Raw genomic sequence first — 18,995 nt, forward strand, 5'->3', positions numbered from 1 at the left:
GGCGGGACCGCTGGCTGCGCTGCTGGAAACAGGTACGGCCGGCGGGCTTTGGGGGATGGGGGGGTGGTGGTGTGTGTGTGTTTTATTACTATGACTCTTTTCTCTCCTGTATACTTATGTACGCGTCTGTGTGTGTGTTTAAATTACGCCGCCCCACGCACGGCAGCGGTGCCGCCGCGGGAGCTGCGCCTGAGCAGCGGGCGGGCGCCGCCGGTGGACGGGCCTTTCCTTGGCGGGCGCAGCCCGGCGCCCGCACGCCCGCTTCTATTTTCTTTTCTTTTCTTTTTTTTTCCCTTCCTTTCTGTGATTACTTTTCCCCCTCCCCTCCCCTCCCCTCCCCACTTGGCCGTCCGGCGCGGCGGCAGGCCGGGCTGCACACCCACCGGGGGGGGTACCCGGCGCCCTCCGTCCTACGCGGCGGGCTGGGCCGAGCGGGGCCGGGCCGCGCTCCCCGCAGGCTTTGGCGGGGCGGGACAATAAACACACGTTGTTGGGCATGTGAGAGTCACTAACGAGCACGAAGCAGCCCAAATACAGCCCGTGCTCCGTGTGGGCCGCGCTCTGTGCAGGTAAAACCCCTCCAGACCGAAATGCGGCTCTGGGCCGGGCGCGGGCCTCGCCGCTGGTTTTCAGCCCTCGGCCTCGGGGGTTGGTTTTATGAGCGCCTTGCTCTTGCCAGGCGTCCGTAAAGCGGCGTGGTTTTTCCCTACAGGCATGGCATCGATCAAGATCGAGTGCATTGCCAACGAGGGCTACAGGATTGGGGAGTCGCCTGTGTGGGACGAGAAGGAAAGCGCGCTCCTCTGCGTGGACATCACGGGCAAGAAGGTGTGCCGGTGGAGCTCCGCCACCAAGGGAGTGCAGGCCGTCTCTGTGGGTAAGGAATGGCTCGGAAAAACCTCGGCTGAACCTGGGAGTTGTGCCTTCTGATGTGGTGCTGCCTCCCTGCCGAACTCGGGCAGGACTCCTGTAGGTGGTGCTGGATGGTGCTCATCTTCTGGTGCCGGGGGACCTCTCCCCAAAGCTTGACCTTGCTAGGCCAAAGAGGACGCTGGGGCTTGTGCTGCATGCAGAAACTAAATACAGTGACTGGCCAGACTAGGTCCTGAGGACTTACGGTTTTGTGCTATTGGGTTACATTTGATCTACTTTTTTTCCCTGTAAATCGTTCACAACCTGCTCTCTTCTGCTCGCTCGTTGTTGCAGAGGTAAGGGTCACCAAGACTCTCCTCTGGTGTTGATGTCCATGGGAGTTTTGTTACTGATTTGTATGAGCAGTGCCCATAACATTTTCTTTATTAGAAGAAAATTTCCCATAATGATTTAAGAAAAGTGCCTTTTTTTAAGTTAATTGTTGCTAGCTAGAGCCTCAATAGTATAAGTAATTATTCCAGAAAGGAATAAGTGTGCTAACTCCCATAAAGAGTTGCAGATTTACTTCTGGATGTGGTAACGTAAATATTTATTTGTCTGAAGACAGCTCCTTAAGTGGTTTAAGTACTTGGATTTATTACTTTCTCATATTCAGTGACACTTGGTGAAAATCACTTTCTTTTGCCCATCCATAAGCTTGTTCACATTATTCACAATAAATTGATCTGGAGTTGTCTGCCTTTCAGATTACTGTAGTTACCAGTTTTAAGGTGAGAGAAGGCATGATACTAATTTTGGAAACATTGCTTCCCAAACTTTGCTCTTACCTTAGCTGAGGGAGCATGCTTCTCCCTGCCTCCCCCCACAACTTGGACCTACCCTCGAAGGTGTAATCTTTTACATGTGGCCTCTCTGGGGATGTAGAAGGGATAGCAGCTGAAGTAGCTACTCTTTTCTTGTTTGTTTTTGTTGGGTTTTTTTTTTTTACTTCCTTCTGTTTCCTCTGTTTAGTAATAAAATAATTATAATTCATAGCTGTGCCTTTGGGAATACCATGATTAAAAGACCAAAAAACTCCAAACATGCAAATAGTGCCATGTGATAAAAATAGTGGGTTGACGTCCAAAGTGGAAATTGAGAGGGAAATTGCTTTTTACTGATGCTTATAGAGAATTGCAGCAACCCCACACTTAGTAACAGCTTCAAATGCCCTTTTCAACTCCACAGGGAAAACACCACTACATGCATAACTGTTCTCCGGGGTGGGTGGGGGGAAGACCTTCTGGTCAGATTTCTGCTCGGCATGAAATGGTGTTGCAAATAAATCAAATTCCTGTGGATGCTGCTTAACAAAGCCCTTCGGGGTGGCTGCGGGCTGAGCTGGGTGCAAGGGCTGATACGCTTCCTTGTGCTGATCTGTGCAGTGAACAGTAGTCTGGCTGTGTCCAGCCTCGTACACCCCTTGCCCCTAGGGTGCTTTGTTGGGAAGGTATGGGGCTGTTAGGTCTTGCGGCTGTAGGGGCACCTGGGGGGCCAACGCCTCCAGGGCCAGGCAGGGAGTGTACAGGCTGCTCTGTCTGGGGGCTGCTGTCCCCCAGGGTGGGAGGGCTGCCCAGGTTGAAGGGCTCCTGTGGGCCATGGCCCAAACGGAGAGGTGGGTTCCCATGCTCTGCTTGCAAAGCCCCTGCTGCAGGTGTAGGCAGAAAAGCGCCTTTATTGGCGTGGTTACTGGCAATCGGAAGAGCAGCAAAATGATTTCCTTTGGCGGGTGCCACGCACGGCTGAGGGGACTCTGCTGACCTCTCTGCGCTGGCACGGGAAGGAGCAGTGGCACCCACTCGCCTCGATGAGCCCAGGCCACCAGCAGGCTCAACAGGGCGGTCACCCGCCTCTAGGTGAAGGAGTTGCTAGAGTTGAGCTTGCGGTCAGGTGTGCAGCTCGGGTGTTGGGGGCAGCTAACGTTCGGATTTCTGGCATGGTGGGCCCACAAAGGGAAGGGGCATCCTGAGCCAAGAGCCAGCAGCCAGAAAGGAGCAGCTCCTCTTGGCAACAGTGGTGGCTGGTGGCGGTTAGAAGTGTTTGTGAAACTGTTCCCTAATTACACCTCTGCAAAGCTGTAAATACAAGAAATGTTTTATTTTTAAATTAGAAAGTTGGCGATTGGTCGCATGCATGTTAACTATTGTCCTAGACTTTATTACCCTGTTTAAAGTTATTATTCCTTGTATTGTATCTGATTGTAGACTTTTCTAGAAATGTTGTCTTCACACTCCTTTCTCCGTTTTTTTTTTTTACTAATTCCTTTATAATAACCTGCAATTGAGGTTTTACTACATAATAGCTCAAATGAGTGTAAACTATCCATGCAGCATTTACTAATTTCCTGTTTTCCTTTAACTCTTTGAAAGCTCTGTCACTGCCCAGGCCATTGGTGCTGCTGGAGGCATGTCTGAACTGCGCTGAGTGTGGTGCAGGGAGGTAGCTCTGCTGCCCAGCATGACCTGTCCTGGTGCGGAGATACTGTCTGTCTCCATGAATTATGACTGAATGGCCTTGTAGGTCTGATTTACCCAAGAGGTAAACAAACATGATTGCTCCAGAGCTCTCATGGCAATTGATTTTTCCCTTGGGGAGAGGGGAACCCACACAGTAACCTGTTGTAAAAAACATACTGCCTGTATCTGTCCCCATTTTATGTTTGGGATTTTTTTGAGGACCTAGCAGAACTAGGTGCTGGTAGTGGTTATTGTTCCTGGAAACAGTAGTAACACTCGAATTCCTTGAGTTTATATGTCCCAAACGGGTGATTCTCTTCATAACAACTTTCTGTAGGCATTAAGTACACCCTCTTTGAGTGAAAGAGTCTATTTCTAATGTGTTTAAACATCAGTTTTGCTGGTAGAAAAGTAGGTTGTTTCTCTTGCCTGTGGTCTCGCCAAGTTCAGTGTGACTGCTTGCATGTCTAAAGTGGGCAGCAGAGAAATGTGTCTCCATAGCACACACCTCTCTTCCATTTCACCCTGTTTCTAGATGCACCCGTGAGCTCTGTGGCTCTCCGGAAATCTGGGGATTACGTCATCACCCTGGGAACCAGGTTTGCTGCTTTGAAATGGAAAGAGCAGCTGGTAACCACCATTACTCACGTGGACAAGGATAAACCAAACAACCGATTCAATGATGGGAAAGTGGATCCTGCTGGGAGGTATTTCGCAGGTATGCTGCAGGCATTTCCTTCCTTCTGCTGCTCCGGTGGGTTTTGGTGACAAGATGCAGCGATCAGTTGCAGATGCTGCAAGCCCATAGTTAAATGGTGGGGATTTCTTTTTTTGTTGTCTTCAGCAGAGTTTGATTGCATTTACAAACGACCTGGACACCATCTAATCAGGACTATTTTTTTTTAAAACAGGCTCACTATTCAGAGCATGCCTAGTTTAAGACTTGCCTCCTCCCTATTGGCACGCTTGTTTTGAATGCTGCCATAGAAAGTACTTTTCCAGCAGGAAATTTATGATATTGTGGGATTTGTTCTTCATAAATCAGGATTTATAGATGGTATTTCTAAAGACTATGGGACTGTTCAGCCTGGAGAAGAGAAGGCTCATGGGGATCTTACCTGTGTGTGTGAGTACCTGATGGGGGACGAGCAAAGAGGACAGAACCAGGCTGTGCTCAGTGGTGCCCACTGACAGGACCAGAAGCAACGGGCACAAACTGAAATTCAGGAAGTTCTGTTTAAACATAAGAAAGGGCCTTTACTGGGGAAGACCAAATGGTGGAACAGGTTCAGAAAGGCTGTGGAGTCTCCTTCATCTGTGGAGATCCTCAAGACACAAGGCTCCCCTGAGCAACCTGAGGTGACTGACCCCGCTCTGAGCAGGGGCTGGGCCTGGATGATCTCCAGAGATGCCCTCCAGCCTCAAGCCATACTGTGATCCTGTCCTCCTGGTTTTTAAAACACCATTCTGTGCATCTGCCCTGCAGTTGGGTCCCCAGGCTTACCTTCACTTGTTTTTATCCTGCTGCCCAAGAGTCAGTCTCAGCTGCCCAGCTTTGAGCCACAATGATGAGACTTGTTTTTGAAAAGGATTTAATAAGGCTTGTTCTGAAGGAGGAGGACATTTTTTTCCAGTCTCTCTGCTGTACAAGACATTAAGATTTGTGGGAAGTTAAATGCTGACCACACCTTTCTTAACATTTGAATGGCTGAATAAAACGTTTAGCAGAAATCTCACGCTGCACACCATTTCTGCCACAGTTCAACAAAAAGCCCAAAGGCTGTGTTTTGTCATCTTGGGCTGAAAGCAAGCACTTTCGAAGTCTACCTTTCTCTTTTGCTTTTAACTTGGTTTCTTCCCTGAATTTCTCAAGCCCCCACACTGCTCCCTTCTATGTCGGCAGCGCATCGTAGCGAGGGGCTGCCGCCAGACCCAGGGGAGAGCCCCTTTGCTCTGAACCTGCTTTCTCCCCTTTGGCTCTGCGCAGGTACAATGGCTGAGGAGATTCGACCCGCCGTGCTGGAAAGACACCAGGGCTCTCTGTATACACTCTTACCCGACCTCTCAGTGGTGAAGCACTTTGATCAGGTGGACATTTCCAATGGGCTGGACTGGTCGCTGGATCACAAAACCTTCTTTTACATTGACAGCTTGTCCTACTCAGTGGATGCCTTTGATTATGACCTCCAAACTGGAAAAATTGGTATGAATTGTTGGATTCTAAAATAATCGTTTGTGCCTAAAGATTGTGGTGTTTGTTTCCGTTCTGGTTATTACGCAGAGATGATGGGAGCTTTGGGAGTGCTTCTTCAGAAACCTCTTTAGAACAGAACAACAGAAGCCATATTAACATTCATCTGTGCCTGTGCAGGCTCCCAGCTCAAACTAGTCGGAGGCTGTTGGTAATATTCTGAAGTATTTAAATTGTGTGGCGGAGTTTGAGTAATAATCTGGACTCCTGTTCCTAAACACAACGCCTATCTGATCTTCCTGCGTAAATAGGGCTAAGTGTTTCTTGTATGGCTAGATTTCTGTGGCTGCGTGGTTCTTATTCCTGACAGCATAGGCAAAGTAACAGAAAGCTTGTAGTCTTGTGCAAAATCTCTCCGAGCTTCTCAAGGCTGGTTTTTCGTTTTTTAAAATATAAGCTCTTAAATGAAGGTTCTGCAGACAGAGCTAAGCAACAACTGGAAAGCAGTAACCCAAAACTTCTTCCTTCATTTATTTAAAACAAAACAACCAAAACAACCCCTTAAGGGCTTCTACAAGCTTGAGCAAAAGAAAAATTCCAGCGTCTTGGAATAATACTTTGCTTTTGAGTACGTGGACTGCAGTATTTTGCTTTAAAAGAATCCTGTCAATTTGATACTTAGTTTTAAAACTGTGAATTTAGTCATTTTAGCTGTAGCATCTTGTCCCAACATCTCTCTGCTATGGTTTACAGTTGAATTTTTCTTTAGGAAATGGGGTGGTTCTCCTCTCTCTCTTACTCGCTCTCTTTCTGTGGGCAATCTGACAATCCCCAGGAGCACAAAGGAAACTCATTAAAAATATTGCTACATATGAGAAGCATTGAAGCTGTCGGAGCATAAAATAAACAATGTTGGAAAGTTGGTTTTCATTTTCGTTAATAACAGTGGATAAAAGTTCAGATAGAATTGTTTGGTTTTGGGTTGACAGTATGCCTTTGAAGTTGATGCTTTTCCTAACTCTGTGTTTATATAAACTTTCAGTTTATACATCTGAAGGTCGGTTTTGTGTTGGAACAGTGATTATTGGCACGTTCCAGCAATCTGTTTGAAAAGTCTCCAGTTCTCTCTGACTGGAAGCGACCCAAACTGCTTTTAGAACAAGTAATTAATTTTCTGAAAATATATAACATTAATTTGTTCAGTTATTAATTTAATATTGTAAGTAGGGAGCATGAGTGGTGCACTGGAAAAGGACACCAGAGAAAAGATTATACTTTCAGTGGGCAGAAACTGATCCACAGGCTTTCATGCTGAGAAACAGCTGTCTCGGGAAACAAAGAGGGCAGCAGGCACGATCGATTTCTTCAATCTGAAAAAAACCTCAGGACTTGAGCACAGCCTTTGAAAATAATAGTACAAATAACTCTTCTGGGCTGTGCCTGATAAAAATTTTAACAACTGTCTCACGCGGTTTTGTTGGGTCTTTTCTGCCCTGCAGGCAACCGTAGGAGTATATACAAACTGGAAAAAGAGGAAAGCATTCCTGATGGGATGTGCATTGATACAGAAGGCAAACTCTGGGTAGCTTGTTACAATGGTGGGAGAGTGATTCGTCTTGACCCTGAGACAGGTAAGTTCTTGAAAAGGGTGGATTGGAGTTCTGTGGGTTTTTTTTTTTAAAAAAAGAAGAAACAAAAGCAAAAACTGAGAGGTTTTTTTTCCCGTTACAGAAATCATTTATCTGCTCTTTTTAAAACAGTAATTTATTTTTTTTAATTATACGTCCCTGCTCTCAAATTTGGCTTTGTAAGTAAGTCTCCTTTGTTCCCAGCCTCTGTTGTATTGGAAAAGGTAAAGTTGCTGAGGAGATTACCATTATACTTGTGAATTGTTTGAGTTAGCATCCTCCAAAATTAAGATCAGTGTTTACCTCATTGATAAATTATGTGGAATAAAATGAGTAAGCCATGAAATAGCAAAGATGATTTAAGCCACTTTTTTCTCTTGTTTCTTCAGCATCGTGTGTTATTTTGGGCAGCCTACTGAGGTTAATACAAGTCCCACATGACACTGATGCCAGCAACGTTGTTTTTTATTGTTGAAAATCACTTACATGATAAATTTTGCAGTTGAAATAATAAAAAAAATATTTAATGAATTCCACCGCATTTTATCATTCCCCAAGTAACATCTTGGGTGTGCCCATTGTCTGAGCCTGTCGTCGTTGGTACTCTCATTTAGACTTTGGTGGTCTGCCAGGCGTGATTTAGTCTGGGTAAGAAAAGCACTTCAGGGAGACTGAACCACCCTGTCTGCAAGGGGCCACTGGGGAGAATGGGAGCAGGATTTTGACAGATGCCAGACGGCACAGGTTTGCCTAATACAGCACAGGAGCAACTGCACTGGGTTGCCTCTGGGGTCACTTGAACCCAGGTCCAGCCCTAACAGGAGTCTCGGGGGTTTGTGGTGCTGCAGATTTAGGGATGCTGGCGTCCCTTTGGTGCGTGCCTCCCCTGCGGTGCTCGGCACGCCCTGCCGCACACGTGCACCAGGCGGGTCAGGCTGCAGCCTCTCTTCGGACTCTGCTGGAACCTCTTACTTGAGGCTCAGGCTGTGCTTTTCCCCTCGGCTTTTGATTTGTACCCATCTAAAGGTGAGTACAAAGAGAGTCTGGCCAACCTGCGGGACTTCCTCCTGTCCTGTGGAGGAAGCGCCAGCTGAGAGATCCCAGCAGCTCTGCGACCTGTTTCTGGTCCCATGCCCTCTCCTTTTGGTGGGCAGAGCACTGCTTGGTGACCTCCACCAGCCCTTTGAATAACCTCCTGGAGCACTGGACTCTGCCATTTTTCCTCTCTGGTTCACTGTTTCTACCTTTTTCCTCCCTGGCCTTCACCTTCATCCTTTTTTGGCTTGTTTTCCATTTTGGAGACCTTTTCTTAAGGGAAAGCTAAAGGGAATTAGTGTCTATAAGCAGATGCATAGGGCGACTAAGAATATTGACAGCAGAGTACGTACCCCTAATGCACTCCCAGTCTCCTAACGATGCTGAGATCAGCATCTTTCAGACCGGGATGTGATTTCAATGTATCAGTAGGTGCCAGTGGATCTCTTTTCTGTGAACCTGTTCTGTCTCCCCTCACCCATGTAAAACTCCCAGCACCCGCAGCGAACAGCAGCGAGAAGTTTCTCAGGTTAGGTGTCCATGTCCAAAAGAGACACCTTCTTTGTGAATAGCTCGTGCTTCTCTGCCTTCTCTGCACTATCATTTGAAAGTAATACCTAAAATCTGCAATTTGCTGAGTTCTGAGTGAATTGTAACTGTTGAGGGCGATAACCCAGACAGGTTTGAAGAGAACTCCATGAACGCCTCTCTTCTAGTGTACAGTAGCTGTCGAGTGTGGCTTGAATGACTGTCAGCCAGTTGCAGATACATCTGCTGAAGCTCATCTGAGGCACGTGAGGGATTTTTGGGTTTCACTGATAGCAAAGGTTGGACTGCGTTTTTAGGGGAGTGGGCGAGGAAACTTGTTTGTTTGGCATCTGTTCTAAGTGAAGCTTTTGAGGTTCAGGGTGAGGCAGCTTTTCAGCTTCTTTAGCCTAGATAGCTGCTGCCTTTAGATTCAGGTTGTGCTACAGGGAAAGGCTGTGATGACTGATCCCACTGGGTTTGCAAAGGGCTCGAAAGGGATGTCTAACTTGTGTGTTGCCAAGTCTTGTCATACCTTCCAGTCACTTATTGACCTGCAATCATGTCTTTTAATTAGGAATTAAATATTTTACAGTTTTTCCTGATCAATGTATTTTTATATCCTTTGTATAGGGTCTACAAGATTTGCTAAGTTTCTCTCTTCTGTAGATAGCAAGCATAGATGAATACTTCAGAATACTTTGGAGCATCCGCGTGCAGATTTTCTTGCATTTCCAGGAAGACATTGCTCATCTTGGAGCTTTGTAAACACTATCTTCCGGGCTGTTATCTTGTGAAACAACCCTGCAAGTACAGTGCATGTTTTTTTCCCTTTGAATGCCTTTCCCACTCATTTTCTCCCAGACTTGGTGTCAGACAATTTCTAGGGTGGCCTCTGGAGCATTTTATAAGCCACCATGTAACCCATGTAGCCACATAATCCTTCCACTGCCGCCTGACTGGATAACCACAAAGTGCTGCTAGAGCAAGTTGGCAGGAGCATTGTCTTGGGACTCGTAATGGTCCTTGTCACTCCCAGGCAACAGGCAGGACTACTTCTCTCCGGTTTTCTAGATATTTTGAAAAATCTGCTCTTCTCAGGGGGAAAAAAGCAGTTAACCAGACATGCAGATAATCTGAACGCTGTTACACTGGGTTTGATTTTTATTTGGTTTACTTTGATTTTTACTTTGGCTATTGTGGGTCAAAATGTGTGCCAAATAAGCTTATTATGCAGCATCAGGAATCCCGGAGCGCTCAGACTTTCCAGGCTGTTACATGAAAGAGGCTCTTTCACCACTGCACACTTGCTATTTTCTTCTATTTATTTTGGGATTAAAAGAGAGTTTAAAAGTATCCAGCCCTTGTGTCAGAGTTGTTGGTGAAGCAAAGACAATTCTGCTCATCCCTCTCAGTCCTGTATTCTGGATGTACTGGTCGCATCCATACTAGCAAGTAAAATGGATCAGGCGGCATCCTTTAGTCCTGCGCCGTATGGGATATCATAGCTTATTTTGCTCAGCCAGGCTGTCTTCCACACCAAAACAGAGCCCAGACTGTCCCTGGGGAGCAGCGTACCCAGCTAGGTGGGCCACAGTTGTGTCAGGACTGCACCAACGGCCTAATAATGTGGCTCTGCTTTTGCCTGTGCTTACGACCCGCTCGGTGTTGTGGGGCAGGTGAAGCCGTTCGGTCTGTGCGTTTGTCGGTGCGTTGCAGTGCTGCTACGTCATCGCGAGGGACCAAGGCACAGCTTGTTGGGTGAGGCAAAAGGTTTTAGCGGCAGGTGCTTGCTTTGATAAACACCTTTTGGGAAATGGTGCCCTCCTCTGAAGTTGACCAAAAACTTCTTGTAGGTGTTAAGTGGGCCAAACTTTCCACTTTTTCTTTCTCCTTGTAGGGTTCCCGACATCGAAGTTTCTCTCCTGCTATTTCAACACATCGCTAAACAGTTAGTTACTGTAAGGGGACCAAGCCCTTTACACAGGCAGCTGGGGGCGCCAGGGCAATGACATGTTTTTTTAAGGAGAGTCATGTGCATATTTCTAGAAGAGAAACTCAATTGTAGGTAAATAAAATAGGTGTGATGGGTATAAGCACTTAATGCCCAGAATTGGGAGGAATTTTACAAAAATCTGCTGTAAGGTGTCTCGACAGCCTTCTGGTCAAGGTTGGAGGCAACCTGTTTACTACTGTCATTAGGACGGTGGCTGTTTGTTGGTATAATAAATGCATAATATTATTTACAGTAGCGCTAGTTCCTTGTAAGCTTCAGCCATGTCCCATGAGCCCTAATTTCTGCAAGCTTGATTTGAAAGGCTGTTGAAATTTCAGGAAAAACTTCTAGGAATTAATCTTCCTTGACTGCAGGCAGTAGAGGTGTAGGACGAGGTATGCCTCGGTAGAGCTGCTTGAGGTCCGCTCGCTCCAGGCCTCCTTTGTAGTTAAAAGGAGAAAAGTCAGCAGGTTTAGGGCGTGATTCATTTGACTCATTTTTAGGGAGGAATTACATCCCATTTCCATTGCCTGCATGGGCAGCCTGGATGATGAGCTCGCATACGGATGTCTGTGCTGTGGATGTTAGCATTTAATTAAGGGGATGGGCTGGGGTTGGGGCTGCGATGTGTTGGGATAACCGAGACTGAAGCTTGTCAAATGAGACGTCGTCAGCAACGCGGTTTGCCGAAGTCTGGTTTCTCCCTGTCACGGTGCTCATCAGTGTGCTGAAACTCAGCATGGGACCTCCCCCTGCCCTGGTACCTGCTTTTGTGGAACACCTGGCTCCACGCCGGTTATTTGCAATAATTTGTTTAAATTTCTTGTCGTAAGTAGGCGAACAGGAAACGGCATGCATGTCTTTCTGCAGGAAAAAGACTCCAGACGGTCAAACTTCCTGTTGACAAGACAACTTCGTGCTGTTTCGGAGGGAAGGATTATTCAGAAATGTATGTGACTTCTGCCAGTGACGGGATGGATAAAGAGTGGCTCTCACGGCAACCGCAGGCTGGCGGGATTTTCAAGGTGAATGATACTTTTTCCTGTTGTTTTAGAAGGCCATTTTTTCCCTCCTGCGTTTTTCAGGTAGCAAACCAGCTGGAGTGGTGGGAAGCAGGAAAAGGGTAGTTGTTAGAACGTCAGTCGTGTATGTTAAGCTACTGTTCGTATTTGATTTCTGTTGCAGGATGAGAAGAATGCATTTAGGGATTTGAAAATACTTTGGGGTTTAAGATTTGTAACGATGCTGATACTGCAAATTTTCCGTGCCATCACCCCTTTCTACTTCTCCCCCTCCCAGCACAGTTCAAGTTTTTCTATTTATTATGGAATGAATGTGTAAATACTTCTGTGTTGTAGTCACTGGCAGATAAACCATCTGCTTTTGTTTACTTTCTAGTTAGTTATAACTAAATTATCTCTTTAAAAATTTGTCACGTTGAGGTTTGTTTTAAAGCCCTGCTCGTGCGTGTGGATGCATACGGAAGGTTAGTTACGTTGCGGGCTGCAGAATTAAGGCTCAGTAGTGTCTGAGAAGGGGCTTTTGGGGAAGGGACTCTGGCCTGCCGTGACTGAGCTTTAGAGAAAGAGCATAGGCTGAAGCTCCTGGCTGTGAGGAGCTGCTGTGAGGATGCCAAGTTTGGAGGACATGGTCCTTTTCTAAATTAAAGCATGTCTACTTGTGAAAGAAAAGCAAGTGTTTGATAGTGGTGAATAATTGCACTAATTTTTTTTTTCTCTCTCTTTTGATAGATAACAGGGCTAGGGGTGAAAGGAGTCCCACCGTATCCATTTGCAGGTTAAATATACATTCTTCAGAATGGATTAGAGAGGACTGATGCAAGCAAGACAAGTGGAAAGGTCTTATTCTGGTGTTCAGCATCTTTTGCTTTGAAACCATGACAGTTATAATACCTCATCAGGAAAGGATGAAAAACTACTGAAATACATGGAATATTTTAAAACTGATCTTTTTTTCCCCTTTAAACTCTGTTGCTTTGAATATCTGATCGTGCTTTTTCTGCCATGCTAAAAAGATTCTCACCCTAACAAACTACTGAATATTGTAACTTTCTTTTATGATTAAATAATGTTTTAATGTATTTTCTTTTTATTGTTTATTCTCCCATTTGCGACTTACACTGTATTGATTTATTGATTCACCTACTTGTACTGTCTCTTTTACGTATTTTCAAAGTTCCTCATAAAATATCCATTTGTGGTCTTACCGCTGCTTTAACTGGAGCTTCATTTGTCCCATGATGTTCTCAACAACCGAAACATGAATACCTATTACTGTGCCTCTGCAGCTTCCTTTTTACATTACGTTTTTAAGGCCTCAGTGGTTGTGCTTAAATTAACTCCATCGGCCGGAGCGGATCATCATTTCTCCCCAGTGCGTGTCGCTGTGTTGCTCATTTTGTTAAATATAAACCCAAACTTTTGGGATCAACAACCGTATCCTTGTCCAGCCTCTGAAGATCTCGGCCTGTTCTGTGAGATCCGCGATGACAGGAAAGCGTCAGGCGTCCTCAGCCATTTGTGTTTAAAAGAAGACACCACCTGCACGTACCTCCTGCTGAACCAAACTCCCCCAGAGCAGCCAGAGAGGCAGGAGGGGCCCGCGTGCCCAAATGGCCACTGCTGCTACAGACGTGCAGGAAAGGGAAGTTTCATCGTGTTTTCTTCACAGCGCCTGTTGTGAATGGCAAGCTTACTCACGGCGTTGCTTTTCTTGCTGGTAACTTCAGGCCTGTACGCGCTGAAACAACTGTGACAGAGCTCAGTTAGTTTTTAAACTGCGGATTTTGCTCTTGGCGTGTTACACGTTCCCATATTTGTGTGCCTCCACCTGGAGGTGGAATAGCTATCTGTCCCCGTCCCGCTGTGTGAGGGCAAGCCACCGACAGCCCAGAGCCTGTGGCTGTGCGTTTTCTCTGCAGGTAGCTCCCAAGAATCGGTCCGTCGTGGTTTTCCAGTGCGTCTCTGCAAGCCGGTCGGAGCTTCTGTCTGCTGGAGCTGCTTGTGTCTGTTGTGCCCGCCAAGCGTGCGGTGAGCCGCCGGGCTGCCTGGCCCCTGGATCACACCGAGGCCTCGGTGCTGCTTTGAACCGAGCGATCAAAGGGGACTTTGTGCAAGTCACCGTTTTCCCTCGTTAAAGCCTGTGGGGGTATGTCGTGGCAGCTGGAAAAACAGGAGGCTGAAGCAGCCCCACTTCAGGGCAGAAGATGAGCATAAGGCGGTGAAGGAAGCTGGGGTTTGTTCTTTTGGGTGTCCACCATCCTTCGTTTACTTTGTGTGCTGCAGGGTAATCTCGAAGCACGGTAGAGGGAAAGTTTATGTGTTAAGGGAGGTGGTGAACGTGGCAAATTGAGGGCTTTGATCTCACTGAAGTCATGAACCTGATGGTAACTGCAGCTCAGGAACTGTAGGGCCGCTGGGGTTGGGTCACTGATGGACATTCAGAGATGCAGCTTAAAATAAATAGGCATAAACACAAATAAGCTCCCTCTGCCATCACTCTCCTGTTGCAGAGGTTACTGCACTGTGGGGTTTGTACCTGTGATCACCACCCCACCGCGATGGCAGCAGGGTGATTGCCAGCACAAGACGGGGTGCCTGCTCATCTGTTTTTTTTTGTTGTTGCTGCGCTGGAAAGGTAACAGCAACAGCTTGTACAGGCAGGAAAAATCTGGTCAAAGATTAGTTTGCGACTGCTGGCCAAGAGGCACCCAGGAGACGTGGGGAGGACGTGGCTGCTGGAGCCCCTCATCCTCCATCCCTTGCTCCGGTGGCCCTGGGCAGATGTCTGAGGCACGTGTGTCTTTGTGCTTGTGGGCGTGGGAGGAGGAGCAGGTAAAATAAATAAGCTTCTTCAGACATTTTATGAATAAATGCCACCTCCTCCTTCTGTAAGATCACCCGCTGGGCTTTGCTATACTGGTTTCACGGGCATCACATGAGCAGGAAGAGCCAACTCTTGCCAGGAGAGCAGTATTTTTAACGTTACCAAAATGCCCTGGGAGCACGCCTCACCACAGGCTCCAGCGCAGAGGCCGTAGCTGCTCCCCACACCCCAGCCCTGAGGAGCCCAAACAGGTGCTGCCGGCGTATTTTGACTCGGGTCCCATGACGGAGCGCTGGATCCAGCAAACTGGAGCTGATTGCTGGTTGCCGGTTCCCTCAATTAGGAAGGCTTCCTGACTTTTGTTTAATCCCTCGCTTATTAATGGTGCTCACCTCTTTGATCAAAGACTTGCACTGATTTCAATTAGGGTTGAGCAAGAAGCCAGTGACAGGAAAGGCTGTATCAGGAGGAGCAACTGCTGTGCCCTGAAGGGTTTCCTCACCCTCGTGACCAGAATCTATAGTCGTAGGTGAAGAGTATTTATTGCCAACCAAGCTGGAGAAAACTCAAGTAATCCTCTGCTGGCAAAATAGCTCTGCCGACATAAAAGCAGGCGGTACTGACTGCCCGGTGAGCTCCAGTTCTTTGCATCTCAAGCACTGGGGAGGGACCAGGCCCTTCCTACAAAAGGGCGAAGCCAGGAGAAGATAAGCCTTGGCTTCACTTTTGGACAACGCTGACAAGTGAGATATTGCCGGGGTGAGTAGCTACACCTATGTCTGTCTTCGTTTTTTAATATCTGTGTCTCCATTAACTCTAACCGTGCCGGTTGTTGTCTCCAAGAGACACTGCAGAAGATGACTCTGTCTCGGTGAAGAATCACGAGATCAGGACAATCAAATTATCTGTGGAGTTCAATTTCTAGAGTAAGGAAAGCTGGGGCGGTCCCTCAAGGGAAATAAGCAACAAGCATAATTTGGGGAGTTGTGAAAAAAGGCGGGGAGTGATGGATTTACTAAATACAAAGCTACAGTAACAAACTCAGAGCTATTGTCTGAGCACATGCCTGTAGGTAACAGAAGACAAATACAATTATTTAAATACCGCATTAATATATGTGGTGCACTAATGCCTTGATATACTCTCCCAGCTACACTGTGTCGATAATAGCTAGGGACTGTAAAAAGAAGCGGTAGGAGTTGCATCAGAGGAGACCAAAGCAGTGGGAAAGGAGAGAGGAAGGCACCCTACCCTGCGGTGGACCGTCAGCCAGAGGTACAGGGGCACGTGGCCGCCTTTGGCCAACTTTACTGTAAACTTCTGCTTTGCAACACAGCGATGTTAGAAACAAAGTGCATGGCCAGGGCAGGCTCTTTACGTTGTGGAAATAGTTGAAAGAATAGCTGGCTGGCTAGGAACAAATACGTGCACCTGCAACGGCAGGGTTGCGCCGCTCGTTGACGGCATCCACGAAGCCTTTGAGATGCGTCTCCTCCTCAAGTGACCAACCTCTGGAAAGGTAGACATGGGGGATGTTGAAACGGCGTGCCGAGGGTACAAAATACGATACCTGTGCTGGTAGTCCAGAAGTCAGCGGGGCAGGAATAAGAGGTGCTGCAAAACGCGGTGGGGGCGTCCCCAGAGCATTCGCAGCCACCTGAGCAAATGAGACGTGCTCTGGTGGTGTTTTCACGGCTGCCGCCCTGCCTAGCGCCAGTGACAGTCCAGCATCCCAGCTGCTCGCCAGGAAAGCAGCGTATGCTTTTTTTTTTTTCCTGAGTTGCAGCAAGGCAAATGCTTTGTCCCTCTGCGTGGTTTGATTTTACTTTGCCACAGCCTGTGGTGGGGAAGTCAGTCAAGTCACCAGAAGAAAAGAGCTGAATGGGAAATGTGGTTTTCTCCATCAAAATTCCTTTAGAAAAAATGCTTTGGGAAATATTTTGCAGAAAACAATATGAGCTTTTTTTTTTTTTTTTTTTTTTTTCCCTGCAGCTGAGAACCTGTTGCTTTTCTTTTAAAATGAAAGCAGTTAAAATGATCGTAAACCAGAATTTTCTTTTCAAACATGTCTTTCCAGCTGAAAATGCTGTAAAAAAAAATTCACTTTGTTCTACATGAACCTCCCTTCAAAGCTATTTAGGTTAAAGGAAGGAAAGCAGAGAGTGATGTGCAAAATGTTGTGAGAGCAAGCAGAGACTGAGGGTTCGTGCTGAAATGAGATGGAACCGGTGGCTCAGGCTAGGAGGCCAAGGAAGGCTGAGAAGGTCCTCAAGGCGCCACAACCTCTTTGCTTGTAATATGGCAACTTTGGCAGGAGTTTGACTTGGAAATATTACTGGCTTTTTCACTAGCAATGTTTGAATCTGTCTCTGGCTTAGGGCTGTAATTTTTTAATCTCCAAATTTGGATTGATGGTGACTATGATAGGATAATACTAGGTCTATCTTGGCTATTTGCTTATCTGGGAAAAATGTACATCCCATGAATCATTTGATCAAATTAAAATGCTCATTAAAGTCTTGCATGAATAAAGAAATGCACTGCTCTTGCATGCTGGTTTGGCACTGATTTCTCCCAGGTATTTTCTTCTGCCCTTGCCGAGTGTGGTGGGGGCAGTGACTGCCAGCAGCAACCTGCCTCCTGCCTCCCCCCTTGCTGCGGCAGGCAGGACCCCGAGAGGTGCCCTGTCGCCGAAACGCTGGTGGTGGCTCTGACCCGCTGCCCACCTTGGACTCTGTCCCCACAGCAAGCCTGCCCTTGTCCTCACCTTGCCAGACCAGCCGCCTGGGGGGACCCACCGTCACCTACCTCTGCTGAGCAGGGCTGGGTGGGAAAAGGCACTCGGCATCTTCCACCTTTGCCTTCCACAGAGAAAAAATTGGCAAACGCCAAAGAAGGAAAAAAAGTCTTAAAAGCCGAGCAAGGTGTTGCTGTTCTGCAGCATCTGTGGCACTCGCTGAGGCTCCTTGGCCAAAGCCCTTCCCCGGGCGTACTGCGAGCAGCAGCTTGCAGCTCTCTGCCGAGGTGGGGATCGGGCTTTGCGTGTTTGGGGTGAGGAGCCCTGCGAGGGGAGCGGGTGATTTTGCACCCAAGACAGTTGTGGCACAGCTGGGACTAGGAGCCAAGTCTTAATGATGCTAATAGGCCTTAATCACAAGAATGGTTTTTTCCTTATTGTTCAAAGTGACTTGTACTACAAACCCTTCCCCTGTATCTTTTATTAACCTCCCCTTTTTGTCACCCGAGATGTTCATTTGCCCCTGAATTTGGGAAGACTGCGCTAGCCCTTGGGGCAACCGAATGGTGCAACATCTCAGTTTCCCTCTCCCGCTCTCATGACATGAGCAAAATACTGAGCAAGGATTTTTCCCTATCACATGTTCTGCTGCTGGCACCACGAACCAGGCCATTCAGAAGGGCTTTGGTCCGTGCCTCATCATTCATGTGACTGCTGACTGAAAACAAAATGCAAAAGGTGACCTGCTCGGTGCAGATAACATCAACTATTGCACATTTTTAATCGTCGCTGAAAACAGCAGCCGGTTTCATTGGACCAGCGCTGGAAAAGAGACAACAACCCAGGTCTTGCAATACTTTCCTCAGCAGGTGTGTTGATGTGATGAACTGCAGAGTTTTGCATAGATGTCCTCCAGCTTGGTATAAATATTCAGCTGTTTGACCGAGGGAAAAGGGTTCTTAAAATTCTGATTGTTTCACCGTATGCACATTAGAAGCTTTAGCTGTCTACCTGCTTATTCAAAGCTTCAGCTTGAATTTAAAAATGAAATGATGTATGCTTGCGTGGAGGAGAGAGGGAGAGAAAAGGCAAAGCAGCCAGTCATTTATTTGTGCTTTACCTGTATCTTAGGGGTACTGAAATGACAAATTTTTGTCCAGATCATTTGAAAAGGGATGCAAACTGAGGATTAGAAAGGATATTTTCAAATAGCTACCAGAAAGGGGTTTAGTTTTTAGAGCAGATGGGATGTTTTTACATTAGTTTTTCATTCCTAGCAGGGAATTTTTCTTATTGTCTCCAAATTCTGGTATCTTTAAACAGTATGACTTGGAAAATGTTGCAGTGACATCCTTCACCCCTTAGTGTCCATAAGGGGTTTAGGCATGAGTCCAGGAGGCTGGAATGCCAACAAAATGTTGTGGAGAGGATATAGGCAGGGTGAAGGTAATGTTTTTATCTGCAGGGATTTTGTTTGAGGAGAATATAGCAGGATTCGGTGCTCTCTGCTTGGAATTGCTCTTTTTATCCCTGCACACTCATCTCTGATGGGCCAGTGCGATGCCAAGCAGGGTGCAAGGTGCTGCACGAAAAGGTGCCAGGTGGCAGGATGCCTGGGGAGTGATGAAGCTGGGATGTTTTGAACAAGGCTTTTGGGGCTCATTTCCTC

General features: G+C 46.9%; 1 protein-coding gene across 2 annotated transcripts; it reads left to right on the forward strand.

Annotated features, from left to right (window-relative positions):
• The first annotated feature begins 714 nt into the window (after positions 1 to 714).
• On the forward strand, positions 715 to 12,545 carry LOC104341394 (regucalcin). Of its 2 annotated transcripts, XM_086482221.1 has the most exons (6): positions 715 to 877; positions 3,904 to 4,086; positions 5,356 to 5,571; positions 7,059 to 7,190; positions 11,614 to 11,768; positions 12,495 to 12,545. In XM_086482221.1, the coding sequence occupies exons 1-6, from the start codon at positions 715 to 717 to the stop codon at positions 12,543 to 12,545; spliced, it is 900 nt and encodes a 299-aa protein (XP_086338347.1). The 2 variants fall into 2 exon arrangements, with proteins under 2 accessions (XP_086338347.1, XP_086338349.1); XM_086482223.1 differs by lacking the exon at positions 5,356 to 5,571.
• The last annotated feature ends 6,450 nt before the right edge of the window (positions 12,546 to 18,995 follow it).

Source organism: Leptosomus discolor, chromosome 1, assembly GCF_034619465.1.
Source record: "Leptosomus discolor isolate bLepDis1 chromosome 1, bLepDis1.hap2, whole genome shotgun sequence".
Lineage (NCBI taxonomy): Eukaryota > Metazoa > Chordata > Aves > Leptosomiformes > Leptosomidae > Leptosomus > Leptosomus discolor.

What these genes read in the sequence shown, in the direction of transcription:
- LOC104341394 (XM_086482221.1), top strand. Translation starts at nt 715, where the DNA reads ATGGCATCGATCAAGATCGAGTGCATTGCCAACGAGGGCTACAGGATT. An exon ending in CCTCCAAACTGGAAAAATTG is followed by an intron (nt 5,572 to 7,058) that starts GTATGAATTGTT and finishes TCTGCCCTGCAG; the next exon opens with GCAACCGTAGGAGTATATAC. An exon ending in TCGTCTTGACCCTGAGACAG is followed by an intron (nt 7,191 to 11,613) that starts GTAAGTTCTTGA and finishes GTCTTTCTGCAG; the next exon opens with GAAAAAGACTCCAGACGGTC.